This window comes from Drosophila grimshawi, unplaced genomic scaffold (assembly GCF_018153295.1).
Source record: "Drosophila grimshawi isolate 15287-2541.00 unplaced genomic scaffold, ASM1815329v1 contig_44, whole genome shotgun sequence".
Classification (NCBI taxonomy): Eukaryota; Metazoa; Arthropoda; class Insecta; order Diptera; family Drosophilidae; genus Drosophila; species Drosophila grimshawi.
In genome coordinates, this window is record NW_025063240.1 from 3,289,140 (window position 1) to 3,303,566 (window position 14,427).

A 14,427-nucleotide genomic window follows, 5' to 3' on the forward strand; every position below is an offset into this window, starting at 1 on the left:
TAGGACTAGAGAACAGAATAACAGTCAAAAAAGCGGCTGGCAGAGCGAGATGAAAAGCGAACGGAAAACATAGCATAATTTGTTGTAATTGTTGTTGTTGCTATTGTTGGGTATTGTTACTGGACAATGGTCGACAGTTGGAAGCTATTTTTTCCCCATTTTTTATATATGTGCTTGTGTATATGCAGTGACAGGCAGACGGATAAATATTTTAGTTTGCAAAATCTTTTTGCGCTCAACAGTCCCCTACGTGAAACCCAACTGGAATCCCTCGCATTGGGTGTGTATGTATGTGTGTGTGTGTGTGTGTCTGTGTGTGTGTGCTTATATGCTCTCAGACAATATGTAAAAGCTACGCGCAGCATATATTCAAAATACGAACAACAACAACAACAACAGCGACACAACAGACATGAATACATATTCAGACAATCTCGCTGGTGCTGCCAAAAAATCGACAAAAACAACCTGTTCGGAAACACTTGCAACAAGGACATCATGGATATAACGTGCAGCAGCCACAAAGCGAGAGAGAGGGAAATAGATAGAGCAAGCGAAACAGGGCGAACGAGATAGCCAACAGATTGCCCGTCCAGGGGGTTGGCAGTGAGAACTAGAGAGCGCAGGCAGCATTCTAAGCGCCGCCTCTTTTCGAAAGTATGCCACAATCCGAGTGGCACAGTGGAGTGTAGGGCGATTCTTTCTTGCATACTTGCATAAGTGCAGTTAATGTGATTTATTTAATATTAACAATGAAATTTGCTTAGTTAAATTTATTGAATGTTTAAATGTAACTTTTAACAGCTGTTATTGAAAACAATTTCGAAACTAATTTGATCTTTTTGAGCATGGAAATGTCTGTTTAAATTAATGTTCAATTAATAATTACAATTTATAATAAGTGTTATTCAAAGAAAATAAATAGAACTATCCAAATATGCAAATGCTTTATGGATGTTATCAACGCTTTTTAAGCTAATTTGGTTTTTGTGAAAATAATAATTTGAAACTTTGAATGTTATTTTTATCAATTAATAGTTCATTGAAGTTAAAAAGAATTCCTGAAATATGTATATGCAAAAATAATGAAAACAGAGAGCAAATCTGAAATAAAATGTACAATAATATATACTATTTTTATTTTTAATTGAATTTTCAGTATTTAATCGTTCTTTAACCTAAAACCAAACTCGATATATACATATTTGTAAATCTTCTGAAAACAAAGAACTTAAAGAATAGAAAATAAACATTACCGTAATATATAACTTTATATTTACTTGTATTTACTTGTATACTTTAACAGTGAGGTATGCTAAGATAATGAAAAAAACAAAGAAAGTTATTAAAAAATGGCCAATGCTTTTATAATTTAACAGGATAATTTAAAATATACTTGGCAACCATCTAAGTAGTAAATAAGTACATAAATATTAAAGGAACATTACTTTACTTATGGCTTACCAATTTGTACAAAGCTTACAAACTTTAACCACTGTGCAGTACATGATATACAATGTGGAGTGCAGTAAAATATAAAAGCAAAGCCTCTGCAGGCTGCGACGCTTAAAAGCAGCCAGCCAACCAGGAGGCGAGCCCAGGCGCTGTTCACACAATAAAACCACAGAATATGTTGGCAACTGGCAAAGCAGATGGGTCGCCGAAAAGAGAGCGGGAGAGCAATAGCAACAGCAGTCGCAACGGCAACGGCAGCAGCAGCAACAGCAACAGCAGCAGCAGCAGCTACAACAACAAGAACAACAAGAGCATAAGACATAAGGGTGTAGATTCGAATTTGACTCTCTGCAGTCGGAGCAGACTCTGGCAGGGAGTCGAAACAGAATCAGGACAGATGTGCGAGTGCCGCGAGTTTTGTGCGGAGAGTTTTCCTTTGAATGGGACAATATGAAAAATTCCAAGTGGACTCGCTGCGCTCCGCTGGTGGTGGGCAATGCTGACGAGTACTTAAAGAGGAACAGATTGCGTGCGGGCAGCAGTCGAAACCAGAGCTTCGAATCGAACGGAACACACTAGTTGACAAGTGCACATAATCAAAATTAAAACATTAAATCGGAATCCCATCGCTAGGAATATAAAGTGTTCAATTTCCAGTGCGATGAACTTGCTCCTGGATAGCCTGCCGTCGCATGCGAATAACGCTGTGCGTCGCCAGCATCAGCATCAGCAGCAGCAGCATCAGCAACAGCAACAGCAGACCGAGCTGCGCATCTCCACCAGCCCCACAACAGCAACAGCAACAATGACACAGCAACCAACGCACAACAACAACAACAATAATAATAACAACAACAATGAGACGCCCAAGACGACGCTGAAGCGTTCCTTTGACGTGGCCTTTCTAATGATGCCCGATGAGCGGATCAAACAGAAACAGGCCGAGAAGCAGGCACGCCTCCAGGAGGCACTGCAGCTACACCACCAACAACAACAGCAGCAGCAGCAGCAACAACAGCAGCACCAGCAGCAGCAGCTGCTCCAACTGAATCACTATCCCACGGATTTGTCGCCACGTGCTGCTGCCTCACAGCCCCCCTCACCGGCGGCCATGGAGTACATTAGTCTGCTGGAGGCACGACAACGTTATCCACAGTTGGCAGCCATACGCTCGCCGCGGGTATATGATGATCCCACGCTGGTGATTCCACTGCTGGATTCGCCAGAGGCAACTGTTTCGCCACCGCCGCCGCCGATGCGCAGCGCCTTCACCAAGGTGGCGTCCTCGTCGCTGTCCAGCTCGTCGTCGCCGTCGACGATGTCGCGTTTGGAGTCACCACCGGTGGATGTAAGTGCACCACCTCTAAGTCCGGATCAGTTGAGCTGTCATTCAATGAGTCCGCCAGCTGCCACGCCCCCACCGCCGCCACCTCGCACTGGTAGCGGTGGCAGCTGCAACAATATCAGTTTGCCCAATCCCATTGTATATCATAACTTTCGGCCCGAGTATCAGTTCAATGGCGCCTTCCAGGCCGTCAATCCCATGCAGGCACTGCAGGCACAGCAGCGACTCAAGCAACAATTGCTCTATAGGCCGCCCATAGCACCCAATGGCCACAGTCCCAATGGCTGCTCGTCGAATCCATCATCCCCGCCATCGGGACCTCCACCCGAATTTCTGCATGCCGCGTATCCGGGCTTTGGTCCGCCACCGCATCCCTTTTCCGTTGCTCAGCCGTTGCAGAATCCGGCTGCCGCAGCGATTCTCTCGACGCTGATACCACCGACGCTGGCATCGACGTTCACGCTGACCGCACAGAATGTGTGCGCCAAGTGCAACATTAGCTTCCGCATGACCAGCGATCTGGTCTATCACATGCGATCCCATCACAAGAGCGAAGTGGCCTGCGATCCCAATCGACGCAAGCGCGAGGAGAAGCTCCGGTGTCCGGTGTGCCAGGAGACATTCCGCGAGCGGCATCATCTCACACGGCATATGACGGCACATCAGGACAAGGCCAGCGACCATCAGCCCACGCCGGAGGAGTCCAGTGATAATGAGATTATCAATGTGGTTGGTGGCACGCCACCCGGACGCAGATCCGGCGGTGGTTCCAAATGATCCAAGCATTTCTTCGGATACTTTTAAGCTACCAGAGTGTGTGTATTGTGTGTGTTTTTTGTTAGTCTAGTCCGTAAACGCTCTCCCCCCAGAAATGTTCCCATTGTGATATTACGTTTAGTTGCAGCGCTCCCATATTTAAGTTTCTCCCTTTAGCCATAAATATAGTGCAATTGATATCTTAAAGTCATGCAATCTTACAGATCGATTTTTCCATCGGACTAGCTCTAGAAAAAGGCAATATACTTTCCTGCAGTCCGTATTATCATTGTAAAGTATTAGTCTTAAGTTTCTGGCTCAACCCATTTAACATTTGATGTGTGACTTAATGTTTAAATAAATATCTTATTGTTATTAAAATCAAACTTATACAAAATGTCTCTTATATTTATATAATGAAAATGTGGGAAAAACCAAAAAAGTAAGTAGCCTTTCAATCATGGCACATATATGGGATATATATAACATATTTTCCATCAGCTCAAAATCTATTAAAAGACATGTCTTTTAAAATATTCGTCTCCTTATCTTGTACAGTTGGTATGGAATTAGAATAAAACATAAAATAAGTAGACTTTCAATCATGATTTGGGATATATTAACTAGTTCCAATCAGTTAATAACATTTTAAAATATTTATCTCTTTCTGTCAATTGTATTTATTTATTTTGAGTATTTACTGTATTTATTTTATGTTTTTAAAGTAATATTAAATTAAATTTATTTTAATACTTTTTACGACTTTTTCGCTGTAAAGACACCTTTTAACTTTTTAAAGAATTTCTCTGTTCTATTTTAATGCTCATCACTACAAATTTGCACTGAGTTGTCATTAAACAAATTTTTAAATTATTTTACTAGCAGTGATTTTTTTTCTGATATAATATAAAGTTTGTAAGTTTAACTTATGTAATATTGTTTCGTTTATTTAATTTATGTGTACACAAAATATTATTTTTGATATTTGTTTACTTAATATACCACAAAACATTTCGAATATTTGTTTTATGTTATTCCAAAAATTCTGTTAATAGCGGCGCCAGTTGTCACCAAGTGAAAAACATAGGTTCCCAGGCTTATAAAAAGCGCCACATGCTCTAGAGAAACATACGCCATATGAGTGGACGAGAATATGTTGGCCTTGTTAGCGCAGTGAAGCCAAAACAGGGCAAAGGGGTGGGTGGTTGGTTGGTATATGCAGTCCAAAAGTCGAGCAGCGTATGCAGCAATTAGATGCGGCGACAAAAACTGTGAAGGCGACGCTAATGAGCTGATATACTCGTAGAGACTGCGAGCTGTGTGTGGGAACAAGGCTGCCAACAAGATGGAATGCGCATACAAATTAAGGGTGGTCTCCAGACCGACACCGCTAACAGAGGATAGACGCCGCAACTAATGTGGCATACTGCTGCCGCATTACTTGGCAAGCACTTCTCAAGTGCTTTGTTGCAAAAATGATTTTCGAATTTCAATATTTCTACACTCAACTGATACATAGCGGATTGGCTCTGCGGCTCTGTGGCATGATTCCCATGAGCCACGAATTTGTGGCATGTCGAATTCCGACAAAGCGGAGCGAATTTCTTGGGTGGTGGCTGCCTCAAAGGATGCCCCGATTGCTGCACTCAAATGAGCCACAGCGAATCGCGTTGATTTAGCGTGGCCAAATCCTGTTAGCTGTGTGCCACTGTGCGCCACGCGATTCTCACAGGATCTGTGTCTGGCTTTATCAACTGATGTATCAATTGATAGCGTGCCTAAACGCAGCTCCCCTCCCAATTACGCTTTTCGCATTGTTCCCATGATGGGATTAGCGTTTTATGGCCTTGTATTCACTGCCACTTGATAAAGACATTGAAGAAAGTCAGCTTTGTGGTTGGAAGATGAGCAAATTGAAAAACTGGAAAGAGAAGTTAATGGCAAGCAAAATATATAACGAGGTTACAGCAATAAGTAAGGAATCTCTTATTGATTCAGCAGGTGTCTTAAGCAGCTGATTCAACAAGAGAATTTAAGACTTGTTAATTTTTACTTTGTGAACTTCGTAGGCTGACTATCCCAAATTAAATCATTAGATCCATTTGAACCATATATCACTATTCCAGTTAAACAGAAAATTAAGTGTTTATCAATTATTTTTATTTATGGCTAATGCTAGTATACCAACTATCTAAAAAAGCATTAAATCTATCTGCACCATTTATTACTATTCCAGTTTAAAAAGAGTGCTTATTTTTTCTACGAATAGTTTAGGTATATAACTTAAGTGCAAGTCGAATGTAATTTTTTTGGAGAATATGTTAGGTGGAAATATTAAAATTTTGAGGGAATATAGGTTATAATTGACTCAAGAGATGCGTTAAGTGGCCGAATCAGGAATTTTAATGCTTGTTCATTTGTACTTTATAAGAAAAGCATATTAAAGGCTAACTAACTCAAAAAAAATCATTAAATCTATTTAAACTGTATCTTAGTATTCCGCTTAAGCAGCAAATTAAATATTTGTCAATTGTTATTTTTCGATTTCTTTTTTATTGATAATGCTAATACATTAAGTATTCATGTGCGGTAATTAAGAGTGTAAAAATATATCGTGTTTGAGGAGAGTTTTTTAATATGATGATTAGAGAACGAAGTACTTGCCATAAAAATTGCTTTAAAAAAAATTGGAAGCTTATAAATCTTAAGCAAATCATATTTATATCTATAAAATATGTGTGTTCACTTATCTAGTCATAGATTTGATGTTAAGAGTTTAAAACTAGATTGCATACTTAACTTGCATACTTGACTAAACTGTAATTTAATCGCTTCTGTTATCATCTAAATTGATCGACATCCAACTTGATTCGCAATAAAAATTCTCCCATCTATATCATATTTATAGTCGCCGTTTTATGACTTATTCTTGTTTCATTGCACTTTACAATGGACTGCACTATTGGCTTATTATAGCTATGCCAGTGATTTATTTAATACATTTCCCCAACGAGCAATTTCAACTTCCTTTAAAAACAATTACAACTTCCTTTGCACCCGCAATCCACACACACACACACACACATACATGAGCACACACAAGTGGCTGTTTGCTTCTCGTTAAGCCAACACATCGTCAAAATCACATTTCCTCATTTAAGCCAGAAGAGCGCCCGGCTTGCCACCCGGCGACTCAGCAGCCACTCACTCAAAACGACGCCCGGAGCAACCGCAGTGGCACAAACTCCACATAATAAGCCTCATCATGCCATGGTGTATATATATATATATATAGTGTGTGTATATGTATAATAGCAGCCATAATCACATTTCAAATTTATCACATTTTTACGCCCACACGCAGCCGCCACAAGGAGCGACCTGCGCATTGTTTGCCAACGCCTAACCTCGCAATTTGACCGTAAATAAATTGCTTGCTCATTTGGTAAGTACTTGCTAACCCCACACCCACAACCCCTCTGCTAAGACTCAAACTCAAAGTTGCCCCATACCTACCCCCAAAGTGAATTTCCCACCAGTTTCCTTTCAAATTCGACCGGGAGCATTGCTCCACCCTGACGAGCGTCGACGAGTCGTGTTCAAATACGTTTAAGCACAATGCAAATACCGTTATAATAGCACAACAACAACAGCAACAATCACAAAAGGAGCGACAACAAAACCAAAAACCAGACAGCTTTAGCGCCCAGAGGCCTTGTTACGCCCTTCCCCATCCCCTTGTCCAACCACGTAATGGAGACGTGTGCGTATGAGTGATTTTTCTCCGCTGCGCTTAAAAGTATGCAAATGTTTTTTTTGTGGGGACTGCTAGCGAAGGAGCGAAGGGGTTGTTTGCGATAGGGGGCGTGGCTGTATCTGACTTTCAGTTTATGACTTATGCAGTGCAATTGTTGTTTTTGCTGTTGATGCTGCTATTGTTATTGCTCTTGCTGTTGCTGTTTGCTGTTTGCTGTTGTGGTGGCTATTAGGGCAACACAGGGTAAAGTGTTTTTAACTGCAGGCAATTTAATTTGCGCTCGTTTAATTTTCATGTCGCTTATGCATTCTGATTAGCTATATGGGCAGGCCGAGATTGGCCGCCAGGTAAGCGATGCCCAGCTCCAAGTCGACTTAAAAACACTGTCCAGCCAAAGCTGAAAAGCAAACAAGGAAAAAAGAACAAAAAAACAGATAGACTGTTGCAGTCGGATGTAGCCGACTGCATAATATTCTATTGAAAAAGAGAGTTTTTGGTTATGGGGTTAAATACTTTTTAGCTATGACTGACAGACAAATTATTTTAAGGCTGTAAGATACTGTTACCATCAATCTATACTTAAAACTGGGTGACTCTAGCTGTAGAAGCTTAGTTACAGAATTTTGTTATTGGCTGTCTTGTCTGCAATTTAGAGTTTTTCTATAGTAAAATTACCAGCAATCTACCTTTAAAATTCAGTGAGTCTAGCTTTATTGCCGTCTAATAAATATTGAATTAATAATTTATATATTGATAGGTTGTATTTATTTATATCAGAAATTTACCTTATAAATAAAGTGAGTCTAACATTATATCGGTGGTATAAACAATAATTTAAGATATACATGAAAATTCAACAGCCTAATTCAGCGACATGTATAACAAACTCCTACAGCTTTCAGCATCAGAGTATAAAATAACCGAACAACTGACAACCAAGCCGCTTAAACTTTGAACTTTGTCATTTCAATTTTCGCCAACGGATGCGCTTTGTTTCAACCCAGATCAGCTCAGTTCTGCTGTGCCGTACCGTGCCGTGCTCTGCTCTGTGCGGTGCTGAGCTGAGCTGACTGTGCATCCCTGAGCCGCCGGAAACATTGAGCCTGACAATGCGACTTTCATTTGGCCAAGCATTGCAGATCTGTGCGGGCTTCCACTGTCTCTGCCGCAGAGAAGCTGTCCGCCATTGTTTTACGGACAAGGCACATGATGAAGTCCTGGCCATGGACAGGAAGTTTTTCATGCGCCATGACACTTTTTGTGCGCTGCGGCAGCCATTTTCTGAGTGTATGTCTGTGTGTGTGTATGTCTGCGTGCGACTGTCTACCTTTACGGCGGTTGCCACAGCCGGATTCCGAGACAGAGACAAAGACAGCCATAGAGACGGAGTCAGAGATGGAGTCTCGTTTTGGTTTTTGGTTACGTAGCTTCATTGAAATGATTTTTGGATGCATGGAAGCTGTTTGGCTTGCCGCAAGACAGGCGGCTTACTGACTGAACAGCAGCTGAGCGCAGGACAGCGGCAGCAGCAGCCCGCACAACATCCGCGTGTCCATGTCCGTTCGTCCTGTAATTTATGATGTGCGCTTCCGTTTTTTGCCGCAACGGTAGCGTTGCCAGTTTTTAGTTCGGTGCAACTTTTGCCTGTTTTCTGCTGTCATAACTTTGTGCACATAATTAATAGTTGTAAAACCAGCGAGCAGGATTTTTAGTTAGCTTTTGGCGTGCAACTTTTATGGCTGCTTGTCCGGAGTTGTTTGCTCAATTAACTTAGCAGGTAGTTAATTTTCAAAAGCCACAGGCCACAGGACACAGCCAGACCAAAGGACTGTGGGTGCTAATTGATTTACTATTACTTCCCCACAACACAAGCGGGCTAACACATCTTTAAGATGCTTTAAGCGTGCCATTTCAATTGCTATCCATTGGTATTCATTGTCCATTGAAGCGTAAGTCGCTTTTGAAACGTAGCCAAGTTGCAGTTGAGTGGAAAAATCAGCAATAAGTTTGCATTGCATTTGATATATCACAACTTGTTTATTTCAGCAATAAATTTGTGCGCCACTCTGAAGGGTGGCAATCGTAGCTCGCAATTCTTAATGAAGCAAACACCAAAAGAGTCCAAAGAAAGGCTCAGAATTGCCCCTTCTGAGCTTCAGTTCAACTTTACAAATTTCTTTTGGTGTGTTTCGACAATCTGTTTGAATTGGGAGTGAAGCTAGGGAAATTTATAAGAATATAAGGCCTTACAAAAAGTTTAGCAAAGCGGAACTTCAATGATTTATATATTCTGGTATTTAGTTCAAGGATTTACAGAATTGAAAAAAAAAACTATTTTCATTTAAAGTGTCTTTAGAACGGTCGTTGAAGTTTTTAAATTAACCCTTAAAGTGTACATTGATAATATGTAAATTTATATTATTTTTTGTATAAAGAGTGTTTAAATTTCAGATGTTTTGACTAAATAAATCTTACAATTATTCAAATTGTTGATTTGGCAATTCAAGTTTGCCTATATTGCTCTTAAATATACCACAGAATGAAATTTCTTTCACAATGAAAATAAGAGATGCTTCCTGTTGTATTTATAAAGAACTGAAAAAATATTTAAAATTTAGACTTCTCAAAAAGAGTTTATCGTTCAAAGTAACCATTTTGAACTCTAAAAGCAGGCATCGTTGAAACCACAAAAATGTCAAGCACTTCTTCACTTGGGCCACTTTGGCGTTTAGTTGGCACACTTGGCGTATGCGCGATTTATGTTTTTTGCTGCCTACCTGGCTAAAGAGCTGAAACCACACGCGAAATATTTAGCATGTCAAATGACATATTTGCGGGCTTTTTTGTCCCTTGGCAGCAGTTACCGAGGATATCATCCACTTCTTTCTCTCTCTCTCTCTCTCTCTCCTCTAGCTATCTCTCTCACACAAACACTCACAATATATTAGTGCGGTACATATGTGTGCGATTGTAGTGCTGTCTCTTTCCATTTGAAATCTGTTTGCTTTGGCTGTCGCCATTTTTGCTGTTTTGTGCTTCATTTATCACTTTTCAGCATTTGGGAATTTCCATAACTCAGCATATTTGCTGGCCACAACACTCGAGCACACGAGCATGATATATGACTGTGTCTTTAACCCAGCCAAACCAAACAACACAGCATCATCAGAATCATCCTCCACTAAGCTGGGGTACTGTGTCACATCGTTCAACGACAACGACAACGACAACGCTGCACTGCACCCACCCTCGCCCTCACACTCCCCGTTTCTCACACATGGTGTAATTTAGATAAGTGGTCATTCTTCATATTTATAATGCTCATAATTTCATAATGTGCCACGCATATGCAGCTCTCTCTCTCCCTCTCTCCCTGATGCCCACTTCTCTCCATTCCCCTTCCACTACGGTAAATTAAAATCAGACATTTAAGCAACAAACTAAGAGAAAGAGTGGGAAAGAGATAGGGGGATGGAGAGAGATTGGGGGGACTGTAAACAACATGGTCAGCGTCGAGCATTGCCTGAGCCATTTATTTTATTTGGCACGAGTTGTTGCTAGCCCAGCCACCTTGCACTGAATATGAATATGAGGGGGAGCTGACGGGGGAAAGAAGGGAAACGGTGCCTATGAATATGGAACATGTGAATTCGCGATTGTTGTCGCTGCCGTTTTTTCATTCGATGCCCACCGTTTGTCGTTGCCCCTGATTTATGAGCCACATAAAAGTTAACTTAATTAAATGGCTTTTGGCTTGTCCTGAATATTTATGCGTGTCGCTTTCAACTTACAGACACACAATGATAAAGAAAGTTTATATGTGTAGGAGTATTGATCAAATTGACAGGATTGTCTTTCATAATGACAGTGATTTTAAGCTAGTAAGCAAAATAATGCATTTCAAACTTGTTATTTAAATACAATTGATTATTAGCATTTTTAAAACTTTGCAATTATTTTTTGTGAATTTATTCATCTTTGCCGTTTTTTTTACAAGTTCCTTTGGATTCGTCAAATAAATTTATTCATCAGCCATGTCTTTAAAAAAACCTAATTTCAAGATGATCGCTATACTTTTGGGCATCTATTAAAATATCTATCTGGAATTTTAAGCAATTGCCCAGCTAAGGATACAACCGGAAAATCTCAGATTTTTACATAAAAAACGCACTTCATCTGTGAACCAATTATGTTTCAAGTGTTTTCTATTTAATTGTAAAAAGTAAATTAAATATATTTATGCATTATGTATTATGAATTCGAAAATGTATTCATTAAACATTAAATTATAAATTGCCTGAAGTTATAGAGACTTGTTAAGAAACACATTTGCATAAGGATAAAACATTTTGAAAATGAATGGTGAATAGAATAGAATTTTGAAGCCCACTTTCTAAGGAAAGCAAACAAAGTTTGTCTCAGACAAAGTAGTTTATCTAGTCGGCGAATAGAATGACCTCAAAAATAATTACAAATATTCAAGCAGGGCAATTCAGCAATTCAGCTTTCGTTGCCACTTAAGCAGTCGCGATAGTCAACTGTTCAAAACATTTGCTTAAAATTTACGATGGAAATATTTTCAGATGGAGACAACCAACTTTTTAATAGTTAAAATTTGCAAATTTTCTTTGGCAGCGATAACAAACAGGTTCGCCAATAAATATTGACACCATTCTGTGTTTATGTGGTGGAGTTGGGAAACTGAAAACTAGCAGAGCTAAAGGCAGTCAGATAATGGTAACCATTATATGTACTTATGTAAGGCAGACAAAACATCAGCTCGAAACTGGAACTGGAAACTAACAACTGAAACTGTTTCAGTTTCTGCTTTTTTTCAGAGCGCAGAGAATGCGAATCGTAAAAAATAAAATTATGCAAATTTTTATTATTTGATTATGCAAATGTTCGCGCTTGACGACCCTTGGCATAAGGACGACAATACTAGATCCCCGCACCCCGCACCCCAACCCCAACACCTCCACACCCCAAAACACAGGCGGACACTGAAGCTTCCGTTGTGAGTACGCGAAGAACACACACAAAAAAAAGAAACAAAATCAGTTAGTTGGCTACCATTTTACCCAACTGCCGACGGGCTCCCTACAACGGGTAAATTTGAATTTTCGTTGGCGATTTCGTTTTTTGTGGCGGAGTGAAGAGGCGGAAAGCAGTTGGGAAAGCAGCGCGGCAGTGGCAGAGGCAGGGTGCCACCGTGGAGCATTGTCATATGTGGATGGAAATTTTGAATCTGTTTGCAACCCCTTCGAGCGTATCCGTTTCCTTCTGTCGCGTGCGTTTTCATATCTGCTCCAACCCCCTCGCCCACTTCCCCCAACTCGTCCCGCTCTCCTCTAGGTCGTACTCGTCGTATGCGTATTTATATTTTCTCATGTTCTGCTTTGCTATTGTTGCTCTTCCTGTTTCTCCTCGTCCCGTGTGCCGGTCGCCTGGTCTCTCTGCGCTTCGCGCGCGATTTGAATCTTTTAAGCGAAATATTGTTGAAATCACTTTATGCCTGACTGACTGTATATTTTCGGGGGCTGTTGAGATTGTATATATATATGTGTGTGTGTCTGTGCGGAGGGGGAGTGGGGGTACACCTTAAATACTGTAATTGATATACAACGCTAAGCCGCGCAGCTCTTCAGTCAAAGTAAGAAAAAAAAAGTCACGCAGTAATCGTTTAAATTATAAAGTTGCTGATAAAAAATAGGAAGCGCGCTCGTAAAAGCCCAACTGATAAAAGTTGAGCATTCAGTTTTATGGCTGCTCTTTAATCAGTTTGAATAATTGCCAAAACGTGCTACACGAAACTAAAGGAGTGAAATCTTAACAAAATTCGTGCCAAATAAAGATTCTTAAATGGTTAAGCTCAGTTTTGACAAAGTAACGATAATATGAAGCAGGGAGTAAGTAAAGGGATTTGTCTATATTCTTGCATTGAATTTAATATACAGAAGGATAACTCATAAATAATGTAGTCAGAAAGATACTAATACTAACATGCCTATTTACTAATTTAATTCGATTACGAGAGCACTTAACACTTTCTTGAAATACAAGTAATATTTTGAACTTCATTCAAGATTTGATATGCTATTTCTTACTTAAGAAAGAGTTTGTTGTTTGAAATTGAAAGAACAAAACGGTGTAGTTTTCATCAGGCCTATCTCAAATTAGACACAGTGATTTGCCCATTTTCTGTTAATATATAAACGACTTATAACCATCAACAGCTAAGCATAATTCGTAAGCAGCTAAACACACACCCCTGGGACTCAATAGTTATGAATCTTGTCAAACTGATGAGCAAACAACTGAAGCACGCTCATCAATCACAACAGTACAGCACATAAATCAAGCTAAGAGGCGAAAACCTATAGGAAAAACCCCCCAAAAAAATAGTTGTAAGTGGCAAGAAGAAGTAGGCGAGAGGACACTTAATCGCCCAGTGCCTATAGGCAGGGCCACATCAACTTTGATTGAGCAACAGTCGTCCAACTTCCACTTCCGGCAGCAGCAGCGCCATAATATTAAGTAAAACGCGTCATAAAAAAGGGCAAATGCTTAGAAGACGCAACAAACAAAAAGAAAAGACTCACAGAAAATGACAGCTGAGGAGTCAAGGGGCTGGCCCCACCGACTCTGCCACATATACCACAAAGACAGTCTGTTTATTTACGCCGCATCGTATGTAGAAGCTTACATATGGGCGCCTCCAGGCTGAGTAGGGGCGTTGCAGACGGGGAGGGTATGGGAGGGGTAGGCGAAGAGAGCTGGTCCGGTTTGTTGCGGTCTCCATACGGCGGGGCACACATCACACATGTTGTTCCGAGTACACACGTATGTTGCCTGCAAGCGATAGCGTCAACGTCAACGCCAGCTTCGACGTCGATGTCGACGTCGACGTAACTGTCGCCATTTTTTTTTGGCCAAAGCCAGAGCGCTCGCAATCTTTGGCGAGCTATCTGCAAGCGGCGGCACATATGTGCAATCATGTGCAGCCGTATCCCAATGAAGTGTAGACTCCATTTTGGTTTTGCCATTGGCGCTGGCCGCAAAGACACGCCCACTGCGCTGGCAGGCGCATGCTCAGGCGCCAGTTCGAAAACGA

The 14,427-nt window shown here is 40.6% G+C and overlaps 1 protein-coding gene across 1 annotated transcript; it reads left to right on the forward strand.

Annotated features, from left to right (window-relative positions):
* The first annotated feature begins 2,260 nt into the window (after nt 1-2,260).
* LOC6570858 (protein transport protein SEC31) lies at nt 2,261-3,577 on the forward strand. The gene has a single exon (XM_001997034.3). The coding sequence runs from the start codon at nt 2,261-2,263 to the stop codon at nt 3,575-3,577; it is 1,317 nt and encodes a 438-aa protein (XP_001997070.3).
* Nucleotides 3,578-14,427: the final 10,850 nt, after the last annotated feature.

What these genes read in the sequence shown, in the direction of transcription:
- LOC6570858 (XM_001997034.3), top strand. Translation starts at nt 2,261, where the DNA reads ATGACACAGCAACCAACGCACAACAACAACAACAATAATAATAACAAC.